The sequence below is a fragment of the Anser anser genome (assembly GCF_964211835.1).
Source record: "Anser anser genome assembly, chromosome: 10".
NCBI lineage: Eukaryota > Metazoa > Chordata > Aves > Anseriformes > Anatidae > Anser > Anser anser.
This window is the reverse complement of record NC_139730.1, coordinates 8,861,143-8,883,161: the sequence shown is the minus strand read 5'-3', so window position 1 is coordinate 8,883,161 and position 22,019 is coordinate 8,861,143. Positions and strand designations below refer to the sequence as shown.

The window sequence follows — 22,019 nt, the reverse complement described above, 5'->3', positions numbered from 1 at the left end:
TTCATTATCTGGTCTCCCGAGCTCCTTCAGTCAGTAATACCCTCTAATTGATGTGATCTGGCACTCGGCCACAGAGTTAAATTGATTTGTAGGCCAGCAGGACGTAGCAGATGCCCTTTACACTTGAGAAAAGTGTCGTGTGGCTTTGTTTGCTGCCCGCTGCAAGGAGCTGCCATGGCACTGGGTGGCACAAAGGAGGGGGGCAGCCTCCTCCATGTCATGGCCCCTGCAGGGTGACAAGGTGGGACAGCCACCGCTGGGGGCCTGGGGACCACGCCAGCCACCACGGTAACACTGCCTTCCTCCCTAACGTCAGGGAAGCTGGTGCACAGCCTTCGGTACAGCGTGATTTATTTTCACTCTGTTTAAAAGGTTGTTTAGTGCCTTGTTTCACTTTCCTGTGCTTTCAGTTGCATCAATGATCACATTTGCCAGTTGCTTTGTTATGTGTTAGTTGAGGGCATGTTCCTGTAGCTCTTCTGTTCGGAAAGGTTCATAAGTTTTTAGCATCCATCTGAAACTCACCTTCATCAGAAGATGAACACTGGAGGAACCAGAAGTCAGCATTCGATCTCTGCTGGTATCATCAACCCAGTGCTCTGAATATTTAAGTTTATTTGAAGGCCTTTTTATAGCTGCGATAAAAATATTAATACAGAAGAGATAAAAATCTCACTTTCTCTTTAAATCACCCTATTCTCATTCCAAGAACATTAAGCTAGCATTGAAAACTTTTTCTTACCACACCACAGAGCCACATTCATCTTGAAGATATTTATTGATAATTAAAAACAGTAAGATTCCAATTGCTCATATAAAAATAATAAATCTGAGTAAAGTCGCATGTCTATTGGGGGGGGGGGGGTCCTCCTTCTCTCCTCCTCCTCCTTCTTCTCTTCCTCCTCGGACACCACCTTACAGCAGTCATCACGGACCTGAGATGGCTGGAAGGATTTTTCCTGAGCACTGGCCGAACCCCACGCGGTAGCCGCTGCCCTGGCAGTAACCTGGTGCCGAAAAAGAAGGGACAGGTTGTGGAGTGAGGACAGCAGGGTTTTACCAAGAATTAAAGTATATAAAGATACAAAGAGACCAAAATTGAGTAGAAGTATCCTCAGGTGGATATTTGAGGTTAAGAGTACAGCATTCTTAAAGTTTGACTGACAAAAACTTTCAGAAATGCAATGGTGGAAAAAAGTTCAAATAGGCCAGGACTGTTTAAAAAAAAAAAAAAGTGAAACACAGCAATATACAAGTTCAGTGAATATGATCAAAGAACAAACAAGATGTGCAATATTCTTGTTTTCAAACCCAACCTGCAGCATCATCAATCTAAGCTGATTTGTGGCTGGCTCAGCCTTGAAAATACTAAAATAAACCTGGGTTCTCTCTCTGCAGCACTGGGACTACTCATGGGACATCAGGGTGCTTAGAACCAGAGGGACAGTCATTAAAAGCCCCCAAATGACATCACCTAAATAAAGCAGCATAGTTCCACGAGAAACTCAGCAACTAACACAAAATATCCGATTATCCTCTGTTGTGCAGACAGACGCCACAAGTGAGCTGGCTGCTGCTGAAGCTACCGGTCTGTGATGACATGTCCCTCTGCAGGAGGGCGCAGACCTATGGGAGAGGTGACACGGTGACACAGGTGCCACTGCAGCCCTTGCTGCCATGGGCCAACCCAGCATCCACAGCACAGCTGCAGGGGAAGGAGGGGAGCGGACACAGCAAGGGGCTCCCGGCCCATCTGGGAAGACTATTTTGGGAAGAAGCAGCCGAGGAGACCTACTGCAGCTCTCCGCTAGCAACGGCTGATCAAAGGAAGGACACAAGTGGCATATGCTGTGCTGATTTCATAGTTAGAGATGGGTTTCCTAAAATAATGGAACACATCATCTTCGCCGCCTGTGATAAAAGCCAGCTGCCTTTGAGAAGCTGGGAGGGATGTGAAAACAACAGAGCTCAACCCTCGATCCCCACCCGCAGGGGAGTCAGGGGAGGAAGAGGAGGATGGGGTGGGCTCAGGCTGCAGCAGGACAGACCCTGCCAGCACCAGCCCACCAGCGCTGCTGTCACGGCCAGGCAGAGATGAAGTTTTCCCGAGGACAGCAGTGTCTGTAAGTACCTGTATAACAGGCGGCCTGCAGACATCCTCCCAGTATCTGCTGGGCCATCCTCAATCCTCAACATTACCGGAGTAAGATGCTTGCTTTGAGGCTCAGCTCACTTTCCATTTTTCTCATCAGGCTCCATTGCCAGCTTTCCTTTGAGCACTGGCTTATTATTTCAGTCCAGTTTAGTTATCCCTGCTGTCAACTGTGATTTAGAGCAGCGCCAAGGAGCGGCACATTTCACAAAGCCAGCTCTGTGCTGCCGGCAGTGTCGGCCGGAGCAGCGTGCCAAGGAGCTGCGGTGAGGTTTGTGCAGCCGGCTGCTGCACGCCCTCAGAGAGCCACCGCTAACAGGGCTCCCTCCCCAAGACGTACTTTTTGGAACAGAGTATTTCTCTCATTTTGTGCGGTAGGGCGCTGAAATGGTTCCCACGAGGGGAGAAGAGATGAAAGTGAGCAAAAACACAAAGTTGAAATGGGAGACAAGGAGTTATGGGCTGGGCACTTGGCAAAAGCTAGTGGTGCTGCCTGGGGAGAGGATGCAATAGCAGCAGCCCTGCCTCAGGGGTGCCCTAAGGTGCTGGATCTGCCATACATCACTAAATAGGAGCACATCCCAAGCCGTCCCAGCAGGCAGTCCCAGCAGCACATGGCTCTCGTAAATGGCGTGATGCCCCCATCACCACAAGCTGCAGCTGGTTTGAAACAGCACAGCAGGCTGCTTGATGTGAGACCGTCCTCCTGGGGCAGCGGTGCCTTCACCCAGGTTAGCAGCAATGTCATCATACCAAAAGGCATTCAGGATTCTTGCTCTGGGCATGAAGGTCAACATGGGTTACAGTCTAGTCCCATTGTCCCTCAGCTGGACACCATGTGCCAGCAGCTCCCAAACCGCAAGGTGCTCATTGCAGATCAGGATGTCAGCATGGAACTCCAAAGGGACATTCATACACCTAACTGTACCCTAATTTAGGGTTTCTGGCATAGCTACTTGAGAGAGACCTGCACCTCTAGAGGGCAATGGACGGCAGCGTCAGACATCTACACACTGCAGCATGAATATCCAAAGGCTTGTTTGAGGGCTGAAGTATGTCAGAGGTACCAGGGACTCCTTGGTACCTCTGTCTCCATCTCCCTCCAGCACATCTCAGTCTCCAGCTGTCTCAGCACCTTGCTATGGAAAGCTGGCAGCACCTCACAGAAACTCAAACCTCATATTGGGGCTGCCAGACAGGAGGCACTGGGGCTGCGGCCCCACCGGGACAGCTCGCACAGCCATTGCTGGCAGACTGGAATGCAGCCATACTTATTTTTCTCCGCAGAAAGGTCCTTGCTTTTTGTTTAAAATGTTTCTGAAAGAACGAGAATTTTTAGACTGCTTTGGCAAAATTCCTGAAAGTCTTGGCCAAGAATAGCCCATAACCACCACTCCGATACATGGTGAGTGATAACTACAGCACAAAAAAAAGCTGTTTTCCAGCAAGGAGTTGTGTGGGAAAGTTTTGTGCGTTTTGACTAGTTTCTAAAAGCTAAATACAGCATGTGTCTGGCAGTCATTTACCCCAAGCTGGTTTGCAGTGTTCCTAGTTCCTATCACCTCCTGCCTCGGCTGAGGGTGATCAGAGCCAGCCAAGCCCTGGCAAAGAGCTAGGACAGTGGGGCAGTGCTCTTCCGAAAGTTTTAGCACAACATAACTCTGATATTTCACCCTAAAACAAACAAACAAACAAAACCCCAGCCATTCAACCAGCATATATATGTAGCTTATATATGACCAGATGGGCAGGCCCAGTGGCCATTACTGTGTGCAAACCCTCTTCTTCCTCATGCTGAGTATCTCAGAGGGGAGGTGCTGCGGACTGTGTGGTGTGCACCTACGTGCGTGCTGCTGGATTTTGTCACTTCATCCATTTCAGCATTGCCATGAACACTGCTCCAACATGTGTCCTGCATAACTTCAGGCTCATGTTTTGCTTAGATGTGCTTGTGCTTTACCATGTTGGGTTTTCTCCAATTAAACACCTCTGTGGTAGAAATACGGCTAGGTAAAGGACCTTTGATTTTACCTGCATTAACTAGATCAGGCCATCATAGCTTGCAGCACATGCCACAATCTTATTTCGCCAATTGCATCCTGCTGTGAGGCTTAGCGTTGGCATCTGGATCACTGCTTGGGGAGTTAAAAAGTTTAAATGGAGATACTAAGGGGTGTGAAGTAAATGCCTTGCAGTGCAGAAAGAAAACAAAGTAGCCCGTGCTTTTGCAAACACCAGCACTAGGAGATGCAGGCATATGGCAATGCCTCTATTGACAAATCCCATCTATTCTTATTACCATGTGGGCTGGATTAAGTAGGCAAAGACCTGTGAACACATACTACATCACGCTTTCACATCCTTCGAGTTACTGCATAGGCATTAGTCACTCACATTTTCTCTGTCCTACATCACATTTGTAAATGTTTTCTTGTCACTTCAGAGCCAGGCGTGTTACTGGCTGGGCCTCAGAGTGGGAGCTGCTGATGCACAAAATCCCAGCAGATATTCTCTAAAAATTCATTAGGCGACGTAGCAAGACTTTTGAATAAAAGTTTCACATGACTGTTCTTGCCAACTGTTTGCCACCTCAAAGCCATAACGGGGTTGTCAAGATGAGAGGAAAGGAAAAATAGATTTGTCTTGCACTGGACTGTGGATTAAAAAGAGGTAGGAGTGGGATCTGGATCACAAACGGCCATGTTAGATTTTAATGCATAAAATCCTTGGTTTCTCAAAATGAAAATTAAAACCATGGCCGAGTATGAAAGAGTTCTCAAGCGCATCCCTTTTCTGAGGGGACCTGGTCAGCTGTTCTAGCAGGCTTCATGCTACTTCCCACATATTGAATTTGCAACCCATTTAATTGGATATGCATATGTCGCCAATTAAATATTATTTGCAAAATGACTTCTTTCAAGATTTGCCAAGATTTGTAAACTCAGACCATGGTGGCAACAATTTATCAGATAATGCTAGTCCCAGGGTATTTCAACCCATAAAGGCAAACCGACCCCAGCATCCCATTAGCACTCACACAGAGGCATAGCAAGGTCATTCACTCATTTAACAAAACAAATAAACTAACCCAGAAAGCATTTATTACAGGGAAATTTCTATCTGCCTCCTTTTACCTGGTGGTAGGTGGGATGGAAACAGCTGGGGCTGCACGGCAGGCACGTAGAGCACTGCCTGTGTCCTTGCCAGGGGCTTGTGCCACTGCCATCAACATCTGGAAACATCTCTTAGGTACAGTGTAAGAGCAGGAGCTTGGCCATTACCTGTTAAAATGATTTCGTCTCCATCCTGCAGGAATTTACGAGACTGTCCACTGCCAAGGGGGATTTCTTTTGTCCCGTTCCAAGACAGCTCCAGCATGGAGCCAAAGCTCTCAGGTTCCTGCAGCAAAAGTTATCAACAAATAAACAGCTCTTTAGCACCTGTCCCACTGCTGAGCTACTTGCTGCTGAAGGTAGATTCAGAAATACATAAAAATATAGAATGGGCTTCTGCTGTTAATTTGATTCATTGATACACTGTCTTATTGTTTTGCCTTCACATTTTAATGTCTTGCTCACTGTAAGCAGCCGTGCCTTCCAGACTTTATCTGCTCTGTTTAAAATAGTCCTAAACCCTTTAAGAGAAGTTTGAGCCTGCTACAGCAAGAAGGGAAACAAATATAGGGCACTCCTGCAAATCCAGTGCTTTCATGTAGCCGTGGTTCACAGTTTTATTTACATTTTGTTCTTCAGAAGCGCAAAGCTGGCAAAGGTTTGTACATCTTCAATGTCAATCTGCAGTGCAATGAGTTAGAGGAAGCAGAAAGCACTTCAGGAGTGCTCAGAATGGAAGTACAGGTAACCCTGTCTGGAAACCACTTCCCTGAAGCTGTCTTCCAGACAGTGTGAAGAGCATTTATATTTGATGTTTCAGCAAGTGCCAATACCTTACTCAGATATTGCAACAACTGTCTGTACAAGGAGAATAATAGCTTGTGAAGTTAGGTCCATATATGTAGTATTAGAAAATCTACAAGCTATGCCCATGCACCTTTAATATTATCTTCACAAATAATCATAATTTTAAAAGCTGCATGTCATAAAGCAAAAATAGGCTTGTGTGGATGCTTATACACAGAAATTAATTTGCATCTAGAGTTAAATAGTTCTTAGGGAAAGGAACACAGGAGAGATTAAAAACAACAACAAACAATTTAAAAACATCTCTCAGTGTGATTTTGGGGTTGCAAAACCATTAGCACAAAATGCCTGGAAAGGAACTGCAAGCATTTTCATGGCTGCTCAATCCGAATAGGACTTTGACCCAAAGCCTTGCTCAGTCGGTTTTGGACTACTGACCAGGTAACCGTGGCTATCGGTATTTGAACACTCACGGGCCCACTGATGGTTCCTGATGCCAGGAGGTCGCCAGGCCTGAGGTTGCACCCGTTGATCGAATGGTGAGCCAGCTGCTGCTTCATGGTCCAGTACATGTGCTGCAGGAGGGAGGAGGAGGAGGAGGCTAAAGCAATGAAGGACAAACCTCTCGCATGCCTGTGCAGGAGGTATTGCATTCTCTGGATGATGCTGAACAGACTGTCCCTGAAGAAATTCCCTTATTTAATGAGGAACCTTCAGCAGCCTAAAAGTAACATCCACAGCTACTTCGTGCTCTAATTTCAATAGTTACTGTGGCCTGGCTGATTGCTTTCTAAATGATGACAAGGAGCTGTTATGTACATACGAAATTCAGACTTTAACTTGTAATTTTATCCCTTAAAATCTCTCCTCTTTCAATTAGATGTCAATTCCCCTTTTCTTTCTCTTTAAGGCCAGCATTGCTATAACAGGATCCATGGTCAGGCCCAGTAGGTTCACAGAAAAATTTCCTAATTGTTGATTTGCTGACTACTGATTTACTGATTAAGGTAATTGCTAGAGATGCACAGAACCACGTGCGAATACAAAATTGACTGAGTCGTGCTGCAGCTGGTCCACGCGCCCCCTGGCTTACCATGTCCCCATCAGCCCACACTGCCACAGCCACCAACCACCCTGCCCATGCAGCATCCAGGACAGCCCCGGGCTTGCAGCTGTGTCCATGTGGAAATTACCAGCTGTGACCATGAGGCTCTCTTCCACCTCGGCACAGCAAGAGGCAATTGCCTTTGCCTGAATCCTAAGCCGAGCAGCAGGAGGAGCTGCTCCTTTTTTCAGTGCTCAGGCACCAAACTGGAGCTGATGGCATCAGCAAGATTTCCAGCAGAGGCAAGAGACCGGGGTCTTACCTTGAAATTGGATCTGCATATAGTAGTTGGCGTGCTCATTCCTTCTCCTGAGGAAAATAAAAAATAAGAAACGGGAAAACAACTCGTTTGTGTTGGATGACTGATGCTAGAGTCTTTTCATTTTACAGATGGATGACTTCTTTTATCACTGCGATCCCTTGCAGCAAAGAAGCAATAACATTTTCCATTCCCTTATGAAGGCCAGCATTTCACAGAAAACAAGCGTGTGGCTGGCACCAGGGTAACATCAAGCTACCCATTTCCTATTCTCTACTCTACTACAGGAGCAGCAACTAGACCTCCTGCTCAGCAGGGCCATTAGCTGGGGGCTGTGCTGGGCTTAAATCTGACAGTCGTGGACAGCTGCTCCTTCCATGCCCTGCAGGCAGCCCCCGTAGGGACCCTCCTCCTCATGAGCTGATCATCTGCAAGCCCCGGGTGGGCAGCATTCCCTCCTTGGTGCATCGCTGCATGGCCAATGGGGAGCACAAGGAGCTTCCTTCTTTCCCTGACAGAGGCAAAAAGGAGCACTGCAGAGCCAAGAGCAAATTGTCTGAAGTACCCGGTGGGTCCTGCAGTCCTTAATTGGCAATTTCAGCTTTATAACTCGCTCAGCTTTGCCGTACCTTTAATGGCAACAAAGAGATTGATGTCGAAAGTGTAGGGTTCTTCATCCTGAAGGTAGGGAAGTGGCTTGGGATCCTAATAACATATAAAAGGCATGTCAGTCTAAACAAGCAGAAAGGAAAAATTCCATGAGCCGTCCCGGTGACTTTTTGTTTATGCAGGCTGTGCTGCACGCTCCATTTACTTTACCACTATTACTGTTCAGATTATTGCTTTTCTTGCTCCCATGCACATGTTTTTAAAGACCTTTCTGAGCTGATGTGATATCCACAGATCCAGATTCCCTCTTTTGCACTTGGGCTCCAAAATCCCTCTCCATCGCTATGGCATGGATGTTAATCTAAAACAAATATGCTGCTGGCACAACTTTGTTCTCTGCCTGCACAGAGAAGATGGCAAATTCTCTGTGAGACCTTCATTATCTTTTTCCATTTTAACTAAACACCTACATAACACAGACAACCGGAAACATTTGAACAAAGTGTTTTGGAATGAGTCCACTCTCTCTCTCTCTACTGCTTCTTGGATGCTAAGCACTACCAAGAAGTTCTCTGATCAGTTTATTTTCAAGATGTTTTGAAGGAGATGATTTTTCTGCCCTGCTTGAGTAGGCAGAATGGCAGTCAGGGTGCCATGTGGCCATGCCAGTGACATCAATCAACATTTGACTCAAAGATCTCAAGGTTTCTCCGTGTATTTGGAAGCAGGATCATGCTTGTAAACTCTTCAAAGTTTCAAGTCTTCCCCTTGCTAACCTGGGCAGGGTTGGGCAGCACAAATGGCATGAGAGCTTCCATGGTGACAACCCAAGGCGAGATGGTTGTGCCAAAGCTCTTGCTCAGGAACGGGCCCAGAGGAACGTATTCCCATTTCTGGATGTCGCGAGCTAGGAAGGGAAAATTGAAAGGAATGCCATTAAACACAGTAATTGTTGTGAACTTTCACATTGGTTGAAGACACAGCTCTCTGCACAGCTACAGAACCAGCTGCATGGACTTGGAAATGTCATCACCACCCATTTCCAGCCATTGTGCCCAAACCCTGATTAAAATCCATCTCTTTCTGACCCTGAAACCATATTTCCCAGACTGGCCAGATTAGGAAGAAAAGGCAGGGATAATTAAAATAGCCAGACCGTCCTCAGATAACCACATTTTCTTCCCCAGTTTAGTTAATGCTTTGACACCCAGCCAGGGGTCCGTGCCAGTCATAGGGCTAATTTCACCTCGATAACAATGCTTTTGTCTGCTTAAATCTCTGAACAGAGAGAGGGATTTGTGATTGTCAAATCCTTTCCCTAATCCTGACACTGAAATCAATCCTCTGATGAAATCACCATCCTTAGGGCTGCTCCATCCCTGCTCAGAAGAAACTAGATGGATATTAGCTCCTTCATAAGTAAATAAATCTTCATTAGGCAGCAATCACTGGTTCTACTGATTGATCAAAGATGGGTTTAGAAAGAGCTAGAGAAATGCAGGTAGTGTTTCATTTTGATCCCTTTCAATCACACACAGTGGTTTCAAGCCCACTAATCTGTTACTAAAATACATCCTTTATCCATATCTAGGGTTTCCCGCGATGCTGTGATCCCCCCTCCAGGCAGATGCCCGCAGTGCTGGTTACCACTCCAGTCGTTCATAAGGACCATCCCAAAGATGTGCTCGTGGGCTCTGCTGATAGGGATTGGCTCCCCGTACTTGTTTCCAGGTCCCACAAAGAATGCCTGAAGTTAAAAAGCAAAGCGTTGATTAAGTTTCTGAAATCGGAAATCTTTACCATACAGACGGTTACATGTGTGAGCAACCAAGGCTGGGCAGGACGTGATTCTGCATCATTTCCCAGACACAATTAGACAAGGAACGTGGCCTACTCCCTCTCTCACCCCCTCCTTAAGGCTGGCAGCTTTGAAGTGCTTGGGAGCGTTGTGTTGCCAAGAGCCAGCCATTAAACAAGGGCTTGACTGCATCAAAACATGGGAGTAATATGGTCTCCCCTAATCACAATCCAGATGATATATATTGTATAAATTACAAACAACAATCCTACAAAATGCTCTCCTTTAGGACCAGGCTAAGCCACAAAATGCACTTCCCAAAGATGTTTTGTTCCAACACCCACAGAACAGGTTTTCTCTTCTTATCCAGGGCGAGGTGCTTGGATGGCACTTGCAGCAATTCCCGGCTTCCTCTGCTCTGGATTCATGGCACGGGCAGTCTGGGCTCCTAAAATCCCCATGTCTGCTAAAGGATCCTGGCTGCAGGGCAAAGGCAACTGCTGGCCAGATAGCAGGCGGTGGTGCCTGATATGAAGAACATGCCGCATGCTTCCAGGTTGCTCAGGTCTGGCCAGACAACCTGTTTCCAGCCTGAAAGCTCAATTAGCAAAGCACCGAATGAGCTAAAACATCCTCCAGCCATCAGACAGGAAGATTTCCACCACAGAACTCTTTGTTGCCTGCTACACAGACCTATCAGATGAAATGAATGAATGGACTTCAAGACATTCATTTTAGAAGCAGCTGAATTTACCTTTTCTTTCCTGTCTTTAATGTTTCTCTATTACAATGGCAGGGCAAATAGCCTGTCTTACCATTTCTAACTCAATATCCAGACGCTTGCAAGCACCGAACACTGGAGGTTTATCTGTGGGCAGAAGGAAGAGTGCTTTATGAGAGGGAAGCAGACAGGGCAACGAAAGCATCATGCAGAAGAAACGAAGCAGCCAGTGCTGCCTGGCATGCAGACATAAGATGGATTTAGCCCTGGGCTTTCCATTGCTCTCTGCCCTGACCCCAGCCTGGATGTCCCAAACCCTTGCTCCCTACTGCTGTACAATGTGGAGGAAAAATAAAAGTTAAGTAAGGAGTAAGAAGCCACATTTAAAGCTTGCCATGGTCTCACCATTGTCAGGTCTCATTTGTCCCACAGGTCTCCGGATAGGCGTCCCAGACACCACGACGGAAGATGCCCGGCCGTGATAACCCACGGGTAAGTGCAGCCTTGTGAAAGAGCATCACGGAGCATGGGTTAGTTCGGGGAGCATCACCACCCAGAGCAGCTTCTGGGGGCAGAGGCACCTCGGGGTCTGAAGTCTGACGCCTGAGCTCTGCATAGATGAGCACGAACAATTACACCTTCCGTGCTCTGAAATAAAGATGTGAACAAACCACAGTCCTGCAGCCATGTATCTGTGCTTCTCCTGTGCCACTGCTCCCCTAAGTTCCTTGGAGCTTAAACCCCGTTTTCTTGTCATATGGTAGAACAATTTCTTAGGTAAATCTGCCCTTGAACCAGAGGTGTGCATTGCTATTGGTGCGGCTGCTGCACCAGCACAGGCTGGGGAAACGGGGCTTTTGGTTCTCTTCTTGAGCTCTTGACACACTCTCAAAGTTCACAGTTTCTTGTCCACTGTGAAATCAGTATTTTGCTGAAATACCCAGACCTTTAAAAATGTGTATTATACCTACAGAGGAGCATACAAAACAAAGTGCCCCAGAGAACCACCTGTGTGACCCACCAGTTGGGCATTAGCGCGTTCTCCTTCCCCCGGAACATGATCCCGACGTTGGTGGCGTGTTGTCGTGACGAGTAGAAGTCGGTGTAATCTCCTGCGTGGAAAAAAAAATTAAAAAAAAAAAAATATATGGCTCAATGGTGGGAAAGCCCATCATCCGCAGGGGCTAAAGCGCACGGTATGTGATGAGAAGAGCAGGAGGGGATGCAGAGAGTGAAGCGGGGCCATTCAGCATTTCACATTATTACTACGGGGCTGTGATGAATAGCATAAGAGTGGTGATTAACGTGGTTCGCCTGGAAAACGATGACAAAACCGGCTCGTTTTTTGGTTTCCAAACCCGGCGGCGAAGACAACCCAGGGGCTGGCGCGGGGCGGGCGGCTGCTGCCCTCTGCTGCCGCCGCTGCGAGCAGCTCGGCGGCCTGGCGTTCGTTTGCAGGCTCGGGGCGTTAATTTGCAGGCTCGGTGCGTTAATTTGCAGCCTCGTTGCATTATCTTGCAGCCTCGGTGCGCTATCTCGCAGCCCCAGCAGGGGATACAGGCAATGCTCGCTCTCAGAACAAGCAGGACTGGAGCACAAGGACGGAAGCGCTGCGGGAAGCTAAATGACGCACAGCTGCAAGGTGCTGGCAAGGGGATATTGCCAGGGTCGTGCTCTCACTAGCGGCGTGTATGGGGGCTAGGAGCCTGCAATTCTTCACCGAGCTGTCTGCTGGGGAAGCACGGGCCTATTCAGCCCGGCACTTTTTGCAGGTGTCACGGTTCCTGCAGGAGAGGGCAGGCTGTCCCACAGCCCCGCTGCGCCCCGCGGGAGCCAAAATGCTACTGAAGCAGTGCTTGGTAGGGGAATGGGCAAGCTCACGCGATCCCGGGCTGGTCACATCCCTCCAGTGATTTTGGTCAAGCTGGTTTTGGTTCAAATACAAATTTCTGTCAAAACCACAAAGATGCTTCTCGCTCCAAAACAGTCTGCGGCCTGATGTGGGCTGCGATGCAGGGTGACGGCCTGGCGGCAGGGACTCGCGCTTGTTTATGAGGCTGTGCCTGAGTACCTGGCTTGCAAAATTTTGCAAGATCTGGCTTATTTTCTGATGACAAATGGGGTCAATGTTTGAAATCGAACTTGTGTTTCCTGCCTGGCTCTAATCACAGAGGCCTTTGGTGATGCAAAATCTGATGACAAGAGTTTTGTGGTACCAGACAACCCTGATTTAGTGAAAATCCAGGAATTTTCTGGCTGCTATTGAGCTTCCCTGGGTTTTTCTATTCCTGTGCCGCAGACAGCACCTACCATTCATTACATACAATAATCTACTTCTGGCTCCTACAAAGCCCGCTCCCTGTCGCAGCTATGATCTGTCTGAGTAATCTGGACATAAAGCAGCTCCTCTGGGCAAGAGCAAAGGGCAGCACCGAGCAGCCGGCGGCTCCGGGACGCTTACCGATGTGTGCTGGCAGGTGCATGGTAGCAGAAGCCTGAGGTACAAATGCTCTGAAATAAAAGACAAAGAGTTCAGCTCTCGGAAAAGTTGAGGCTCTCACCCTGAACTGGTTTACAAGCACGTAAGGGACTGAGCATTTCTCTTGAGAAGCTCCATCTTTGATTTGCTTTGCCAAACCTTGCAGTGATTCCTTTCCAAGTTTGGGGTATGCAGGAAAATTTAGACTGCGCAGGCTGCTGCTACGGAGAGGGTTACAACTGAAGCGGCACCCATCACGGTGGGCAAGGGAGGTGAGAAATGGATGCAGGAGCAGGCTGTTTTGCAGAAACGTGCTCTGTCCTCTGCCCTCCTTGGCGAGGAAGGGGTGAGGCTGTGTTTTGTGGATCTGGGGGTGTGCAGGGAAGGTCCCTGTGGCAAGCAGAGCTTCAACAGCTCCCTGGCACGCGTGCCACCTAGCAGGACAGGGAGGAGTGCCCTGCCCTGCCCTCCCCTCCCGCACCAACGCACTGCCACGTGTCTCAAGCCACTTTGCCCCAACAGGCTGGGGTTTGGCGAAGCGAGACGGCTTCTGGGGGGCAGCCGGAGGGGGCGTCCCCCTGGCAGCAGAGCCGCAGCCTGGGCAGACAGAGCTCTGCTGGGAGGCATGGACTGGAGGCCTCAAGGCCACCTCCCGAGTGGAGGCCGTGGTTGCCACAGCGTGTGTGGAGCCCCAGGTGTCCCCAGAGCCCAAGAGCCCAGCTCGTCCCTCCGTAGGGTTGCAGCAGATCCGGGCACACCCCAGGGCGTAATCTCCATGTACCCAAGCAGGGGTTGACGCCCCGGATCTGCGGGCGGTGAGAGGATTAACCAGCGACATAAGGAGGAGTGGGAAGCTCTCGGCAGGCCCCAACGCCGGGTTAAGTCCCCCTCAGATGGCACCTGGCCACCTCGGGCCTGGCGCTTGCTCACCGTTTCCGCAGGCCCGCGTTGTCCCGCAGCGTTGGCTCGGCGGCTGACAGCAGCGTCCGCAGCAGGGCCCGGGCTTCCCTCCAGGCCGTGGGGCCCAGCCCCATGAAGGCGTTGAGGGTGGGCTGGCGGGTGACAGAGAGGAGTGGGGAGGCAGATAATAGACTGTGCCTCGTTTCGTAAAAACACCCTTCAGGTCCCAAATCCCCCCGCTGCCCTGGCCACCTCCACAGCGATGGGTTCTCCTTCAGAGCAGAACACAACCGATGGCACAGGCCCACGTTCCCTGTGAGGGGAAATTTGCCCCAAATCTGGGCTCTGCCACAGAGACATGCCCCCCAGCACCAGACTCTGGGAAATTTGGATTCCTGTTTCTGCTTTGGATTCAAAGCTGAAGTTTCAAAAGGAAAGCTGCTAGTGCTGCTCTGCGCTGTACTAACCGATCTGATGGAGAAGGCCTTAAGGTGGTCTGAAATATTTTGCTAATTTGGGATGTTTCTCTTTCACCCCTCCACGTCACCCGAAACTTGGGTGGCATTGCTTCATCGTGCTGCTATTTGACAGTTACACCAGGCTAAAACTGGACCAACAGAGCTTCAGTGCTGAGTAAAAGCCACCATTTACAGTTCATGGCCTACATCTCATCGCTCATTGCTAACAACTCATGAACATATCTAAAATGCATGCAGAAAGTCAAACAACAGACTCTGTGATAAATACCTGATCAAAGACATGTTGGTGTTTGGCAAGAGCTGGTCCATTGAACAGATGCTTGATGACGCTGAGATCCAAAATCTGGTCTCCAATCGCTACCCCAATCCTGTGCCGAGGCTGCAAAGCGATGAGAGCGGGGAGAAGAGAAGAATTTATGCTTGTACCCAAAAATCCTCCAAAGAGGGCATGGGGAAATGCAGTGATCACAGGGAGCTGGATCCCTCAGGGACAGGGGCTCAATGTCACAGCCATTTGCTACTGACAGCTAGCAGAAAAGGCTGGCTGATTAAAAACATTAAGGCTTGGAGGCAGAGCATCAACACAGACTCCTCGCCGACTTGCAGGGGTGAAAGAGCACATTCCCCTCATCCTGGCCTTTTGGGGGAAGGAGAGGTCAATAAAGAGGTTTCTTTTCCTGCTCCAGAAGTATTTGCCCATTCCTCGTTAATGACAGATGTTTCAGAATGAGTTCACGTATTTGAAATAGGTTGCGAGGTAGGAAGATGCTATTTCTCCTTCAGGTGGGGACCTGCAGCACAGACACGCAATGGGCAGGATTGATCTCATCCCTGTGTGAGTATTTTTAGAAAGAAATAGGTGTTTCTACACCCCAGCTCCGCCTGAGGTGAGAGAAGGTGCTCTGTGCTCCACTGCCATGCAACTTGCTCAGCCACGTTATCCCTGCATAAGGTCGAAGGAGGCTACCCTGCCTGGAGCATCCTCACAGCACACCAGCAGTCCACCACCTGAAGGCAAACCCTGGTGTAGATCCTGGTGTAGGAAGAGCTTCCTGTGCATATGGGAGGATTGCCGTGGATGCATTTGCCTGCCAGATGCACGCAGACAAACAAAGACCGCCTTCATTTGCTGCTGTCCTCGAAGGGCCCGCGCCAGGCGCGTGCTGAGCCTGTGGTGCCGGTGCCGGAGCAGCGCAGACTGTCCCACTGCAGCTCTGCCACAGCTGGGTGGAAATTATAGAAACGCTGCTGCGTTCAAAGACAAAATTTCAATTATTCGTGCCTTTAAGCAAGTAGAGACAAACTGGTCACAGTCATTATGAAAAGCAGAATAACAAAATGGGAAAATCATCGATGAAAATCCATGCTATTAAACCTATTTTTTAGTCTTTAATTTCTAAGCAAGTTTCCAAATGTGGTAATAAGTATTTATTCAGCAAACATTCCTGCAGAAAACTCTAAAGGTCACATCAGGTTAATTTGTAACTGGGATAGTCAGGAATTACATCAACTGCTTTAACCTGAAATCCTTGGAACACTGTGCCACCTTTAAAACATTATTTTCCCAAATAATTTCTGCCTTTTAATAAGATCTTAGCAAAGATGTTTTCTTCAGCAAACAGTCACTGGAAAAGGTGGAAAAAATAATCCAAACTTGTTAGATAACAACACATGCATCTATGAAGAGATTAAACGAACCATCTCATTTTATCTCGGGAAAATACCAGATCAGAAAACACAATCTTTGGGTTTAAATTCTTTTTTGAAATGGTGTTGATAAGCAGAGACAGCAGCAAGCAGGAGATAATAACAACGTTTCAGTTAGCAATCCTCCAGTTTTTCCTTCCCAGAAATCACTCTCTTTTCCAGGGCACATTTCAGTGGCTCTGGCAGGTCGGGTGTCTGCAGGTCTGAGGTCAGCAGTCGGCCTAACTGGGCTCAGCACACAGGAACTAGGAGCCACCTTCTTTGGAAAAGGTTGAACCATGTTTTCTTATGTGATGGATAAAATATAAGGCCTGAAGCTGGCTCAAGATGTAGCCTTTGGGCATAGCAGTTATGGACTTTAGCACATTTAACTCATTGCTGCAATGCTTACGCCCAATAAACCACAACCGGTCAGCTGCAGAGATGGAAACGACACACTTTGTGCCCTGCTTAATGCTTCTGCACCCAGCTCTACCAAACTGATGAAGAGCAGGCTCTTAAAAGAAAACAGAACAAGGCACCCACTTGAAAATACAGCTATTTCGGGACAGAATTCATTTTTCCCCCTATGCCAGTTCATATTGTGCAAATGGGACTGGATGCTACAGAGTTAATGGCAGATGAAATAGATATTTAACGTAGCTTCTTGAGGGTGAAGGTTTAATTATATCCAGTCACAAAGAAAATGAGGAATTGAGTTCAAAAAAAGTCAGCGCAAACAGTGATGTGAAAGGATCAGATTTAATGATTTTACAAAAACAAACAAACAAAACACCAACAGTTAAAACCACATAAAAACTATAGGATGTATTCGCCAAAACACTCTTCAGGAGTATTAACACTTTCCCTTTCTTTTGCACAATTTCAAGGAAGTTGTCACAAAAATGACCACATTAAGCAAAAAGACAACACGCCAGCTACAGCTCTCAAACCAGGAAGCCTGCACCAATGTCCCAGCCCGTGAAGTTTTTCCTTATCCCAGGTTGCTGGGAATTTCTCCTCTTACTCATAGGCTCCGAACAATTACAGCAGCCCCAGTGTAATGCATGTTGTTACTCACCTCCTCCTTAGTGGAGAAAACCCCATAAGGGAGATTTTGGAGAGGAAAATCTGAATCCTTATCTACCTGGATGAAAGACATGCTGAACGCCAGCAGTCCCTGCTTACGAACCAGAGCCCCAACCTGCCAGGCTGCTGTGCTCCTACCTAGGAAGAACCTCACCAGATGTCGCAAAGGGGAGCACAGAAGCACCAAATCCCACCCTCCGTCCTCGGCCCCAAACCAATCGCAGCCCCGTCTCCATCCCACCCCTCTGCCTGCTCCTGCTGGCAGCCTCCGTGGTTAATTAGTGCCAGAGGTTTGCGTGAGTCAGCAGCTGGTAACTGTTCCTGGCGAGAAACAGGCTCTTCCTGCTTGATAAACCCTTCCGTGAAACCAGGGCCGCCTTTTACCGGCTGCATCCTTGCGGGTGGCCGAATCCCAGCAGACGGCTCCGGCTGGCGTGGTCAGCGCAGGGACACGCTGCTGGTTTACCTCCCGTGGGTTGCGTACCTGCCAGGGTGACGATGGTGCCCACATCCAACCCAGACGGAGCAGGTCTTCTCCCAGGAGCCCTGCAACCCCGAGAAAGTTGCACAACTTGCACCTGAAACCGCACTTCACGTGCACAGTAGTTTTGTAATGGAGTACCCAAGCCCTATTTTCCCCAGATAGCCCCCATTGCTTAAAAACATGTACAAACAACAAAACAACAGGTAGATTTTTTGCCTTTTTCTGCTCCCAGCCCCAGCTTTTTCCTACCCACAGGACATCCATATTTAGGAAAAGTAGAAACCAATGAGGGAATATCTGTGGAATTAAAACTAAATAGCAAAGACCACCCCCTTTCAATAAAAAGTTAGATGGCTTGCGACTGCCAAGCCAAAGAACTGAGTTGCTGCTCAACTTTTTAATTTTTTTTATTTTTTGGCAGAGAAGACTCATTAGAAGAAACGCAGCAAGCTGTAGAGCCAGATATTCAGTGTAAGATCACACAACACCATTGACAACAACCCATCTGTGACAGCTCTTCCCTCGTGGAGAAGAAAGCTCACATGGTGCTGTCTGGCATGGGGTCTTATTTAAAACAATACAACGCCTAGCACTGACTCCCGTAAAATTTCCTGTAAGCTAATGCAGTATCTTAGGTACAACTCCATTCCAATGACTGTTTAAAATGTTTAACACAATGAAGAGGTTTCGTGCCAAGCTTATAGGAATTGCGCGTATAACTTTACTCTAAAAAACAAAACCTTGGAAGCATGTACCAAACACTGCGTGCATCTTGAAAAAAACAGATTTATTCAAGTGTTTTGTAGTGCTGTGAATACGCTGGTATTAATTAAAGTGTTCATCTGCTAACCTCAAGCTGATGACAAAATATAAAGCATTACTGGTTATCCAGATTGAGAGGCAGATCAACCACCATGATAACATGGAGCCAATGCCAAAGCAAACAAAGATGACACAACTCTTATTGTTAGGGAAAGAAGGATTTCCAGTCCAAATGCAAGCTTATTGAAAGATATGGTCCTGATATATATCCTTAACTCCTATCTGGATAAACCAGGCCACAAAGTTTTTTAGGTTGCTTTGAGAACGATGTGTAGAAACAGAATTGCCTAACGCTGACCCAGGCTGAGTATTGCCACCACACTGCAAGTCAAGTTTCCTCTTGGCACAGTCACATTTCCTACCATACAATCAAGGGCCACAAGAGTTGTTGCTTCATAGCAGGCAGTGGTAAAGGCATTATGTGAATTCCAAGGGCAGCCGCTTTTCTACCCTTTCTTCTTCCAGTCTCTCAGATACCAGAGCTTACAAAGCTCAGTTCTTTTTCCTCCATTGTTAAACCTACAGCATCTTCTCTGCTCAGCCCAGAAGCGTCACTGTCAGATGAAAGGCAGACTAGAGAGGGGCATGTATGAAAAAGACACTTTCAGGAAGAGAGCCCAGTAACAGTGAATAGAGAAGAAATCAAACTGAGAAGGGAAGAAGTAGCTAAGAGGAAAGCAGAGACAGCCATGAAAGATGCTGCTGCTGTTCTTCCATTGTCTGTGCTACGTCAGAGGAAGTCCAGCAAATGCTGTAAGGAAATGTAAGATCTTTGACCCATTAGAGCAGACCATTAATGAAACTTGCTGGAGTTATTTACACCCTCCTTTACTATAAAAAAACATTCCATAAATTGTGATTAAACCATTTTTGCAAGCTCAAGATACTTTATTATTGGGTCTTGCAAATCACTTTCCATTGCTATCTGATAGAGAAAGCTCCTTCTGCTGTGTAGTGTTTATATGCTAAATGTAGTGCTTTATCTACTAATTGCCAGCCATAGCTTTTAAAGAGCATTCAGAATTTTAAAGGATGCAGTCAGCTTTGATTAAAAATTTAACATTTTAAATAAAGCCATGCAATCTCATTTATTTCACAAATGTTCAAAAGCAGCAGGCGAGTCACCAAAGTGAAGTTTCAACTGGGGAGCAGTACCATCTGGAGAGGATTTGGTTCTACTTTAGTGTACTGTTACGTTCTGTGGTAAGCAACCCTGGCTGAATTTACCGTGCTACTACACAAACCACTCAAACTTTGTCATATAGATGACCGGGATGGATGAATAGTTGAGGCACTGACTCTGATCTGACAAAATAGGCAGTCTTAACTAAAAGGAAATTAATGAACACCCCCGACAAGATCATAAAAGAATACCCTCTACCCCCAAAGGAGGATTACTTACAAGCCTGTAGGTGCACTAAGGAGCATAGGGAGGGTGGTTGTGGCAGCGTTCAATGTTGAAACCCACAGATTTCAAACCTCAAAAGAACAGCTCACTGGAGATGGAGAAACTGTCTCAAGAACCATTCTCTCACCTGTCTTTATCTTCAAGGAAGTTTGTGCAGTGCTCTGTCAAACAGTGGATCACAAACCCCACAGCAATATTACTTAGGACTACAGTCACACACACGGATCCACAGCCTAATCACTGACTTAAAGCTGGAGACATTTGTTCTTGTAGGCACGTCCCCAACCATAGTGCATTGTCAGACAGGAGTGACGCTGCACAGGAAGCGCGGAGAACTCCTTGTGTGGTATGGATCAATATATATAATGTAGAAGCAACTGGGCACATCTGAATAGCAGTGCGTACCACAGTAAGTATACAAGATAGAAAGCTTCTGGAGATCAGAGTCTTACCTGTAGTTATAAGTGAATAGGTAAAAAGTTCTCTCTATATATAAATCAGAACTTAGCTGGCATTGGATTAGGTACAGCCTATGGATCAATGCATTGTAAGTAAACGAAACACCAGTGGAAGGTCCCATGAAAATAAAGCAGGAAAAATCCAGATTACAGATGCTAGTGACAGCCACAGGGGCTCATTTTTTTTAATTTTATTTAATCAAAGTTAAGACGTGGATAAACATAAATACAGCACAGGTACTTCAGATCATTCTTCATATTTGTGTACAGACAGACTGATGGATGTAATCCCAATGAAACCTGCAGTCAGTGATGTGCATACAGCCTTCCCCCCATACACACAAAAACAAAAACCAATTTAAAAAAACACACAGACAATCTCAGCACACACTCTCATTACAAATGATTCATACATAAATAGGTAGAGGGTGCAAACAAGCTAATATGCGAACATGTATAACCTCTCGTTAATGGGGAAAAAAACAGAAGCAGCCATAATGATTAAAATACATTCAGTTACTGATAACTAGTTGTGCCATACAAGGCATTATCAAAAAAAAGGAAATTGTGCTGCAGAGAAAAGCTATATACAACAAGAAAATAAACTGCAAAGTTAACGCATGCATGTTTTAACCTGGAAAAGCACAGCCCTCCAATATTTTCTCCATGTTTGTTATAAAAGCCCTCTGCACTCAACTAAAATTAAAATGATCTTAAAGGATAATACTTGTAAAGTTTTACTTAAGTCTTCAGCCACAGAAACTGCAACGAAAATAAATGTTCAGTCATTTTCAAAAAACAAAAACAAAAACAAAATCTATTCATCTGATGACATGCATGATTAAAAGGTCTAGGCAAGATACACTGCTCTACATTCCTGATGACTAAGGAAAAAAGCTCAAGTCAATTTAATCTGCAGATGGTCAAAGGATTTTGTATTCCAGCAGAAGCAGCAGTTCAGATCTTCTGGATCTTTTCCCCAACAACTACAGGATTCTCTTTTCTGATTTTCTCAGCAGCATCAGCTTTATAATTGTAAGAGCAACTGTGTACATCTGAATAGCGGTGCATACCACAGTAAACGTTTCCACACCGACACTCGAACCCTGTGGACACAAATATTAGTTTAGACATTTCAACATTCTTAATTATACTGGCTTGTTTTAAATCCTGAATGTGTTCACTCACTATCAATAAATCTCAGTCACCAGTGTCAATCAGCCAAAGAGCCTCTGCTGCAGAAAGCATAAGAATCACAAATAATATATTTAAGCAATTACAGTAAGATTTGACTTGACCATTCCCTCCTATCACGATATATTAGTACAAAACACTCTTGGAGACCTCCTGCTCATTTAATTTGTTAATCCTCACCCCACAGAACTCAAGTTTCTCAGGCCCTTTCACTGAACCACTGCAAAGGGTGGTTAGTGAATGGCAGCAAACATCAGCCAATTCCTCAGCTATGAAGACTTCAAAAGGGCAATATCTGGAGTTATAAATTTCACTAGAAAAAAAAAGAAACTGAAAAACAAAATGTGTACATGAAAGACTAAATCTAGTACAAGCCAGCTGAAAGCACCTTTGCCCAATTTTTATTTCAAATTTACAGCATTAAGAGATGACCAAGCCCCATTTTTGCCCTAAGAG

At 46.7% G+C, this 22,019-nt stretch overlaps 2 protein-coding genes across 7 annotated transcripts in view; both read right to left on the bottom strand.

The window, feature by feature from the left end:
• Nucleotides 1-759: 759 nt before the first annotated feature.
• On the bottom strand, nt 760-17,370 carry FAH (fumarylacetoacetate hydrolase). The gene is made up of 14 exons (XM_083850660.1): nt 17,190-17,370; nt 14,691-14,801; nt 13,974-14,095; nt 13,026-13,075; nt 11,586-11,676; nt 10,970-11,067; nt 10,659-10,711; nt 9,693-9,792; nt 8,822-8,952; nt 8,066-8,141; nt 7,440-7,486; nt 6,546-6,647; nt 5,434-5,551; nt 760-1,007 (listed from the first exon to the last, which is right to left on the bottom strand). The coding sequence occupies exons 1-14, from the start codon at nt 17,268-17,270 to the stop codon at nt 928-930; spliced, it is 1,260 nt and encodes a 419-aa protein (XP_083706786.1). The 5' UTR covers nt 17,271-17,370; the 3' UTR covers nt 760-927.
• A 3,248-nt stretch (nt 17,371-20,618) lies between these two features.
• Nucleotides 20,619-22,019, bottom strand: part of ZFAND6 (zinc finger AN1-type containing 6) — a 37,551-nt gene continuing 36,150 nt past the window's right edge. For 5 of the 6 annotated variants that reach the window (XM_083850661.1, XM_083850662.1, XM_083850663.1 and 2 more), the window contains one exon: nt 20,619-21,475. In XM_083850661.1, the coding sequence (XP_083706787.1) occupies nt 21,327-21,475 (149 nt within the window). In that variant the 3' untranslated portion in view covers nt 20,619-21,326. Of the gene's footprint in view, nt 21,476-21,557; nt 21,605-22,019 lie in introns of all 6 variants that reach the window. The other variant, XM_083850666.1, reaches the window with a different exon arrangement.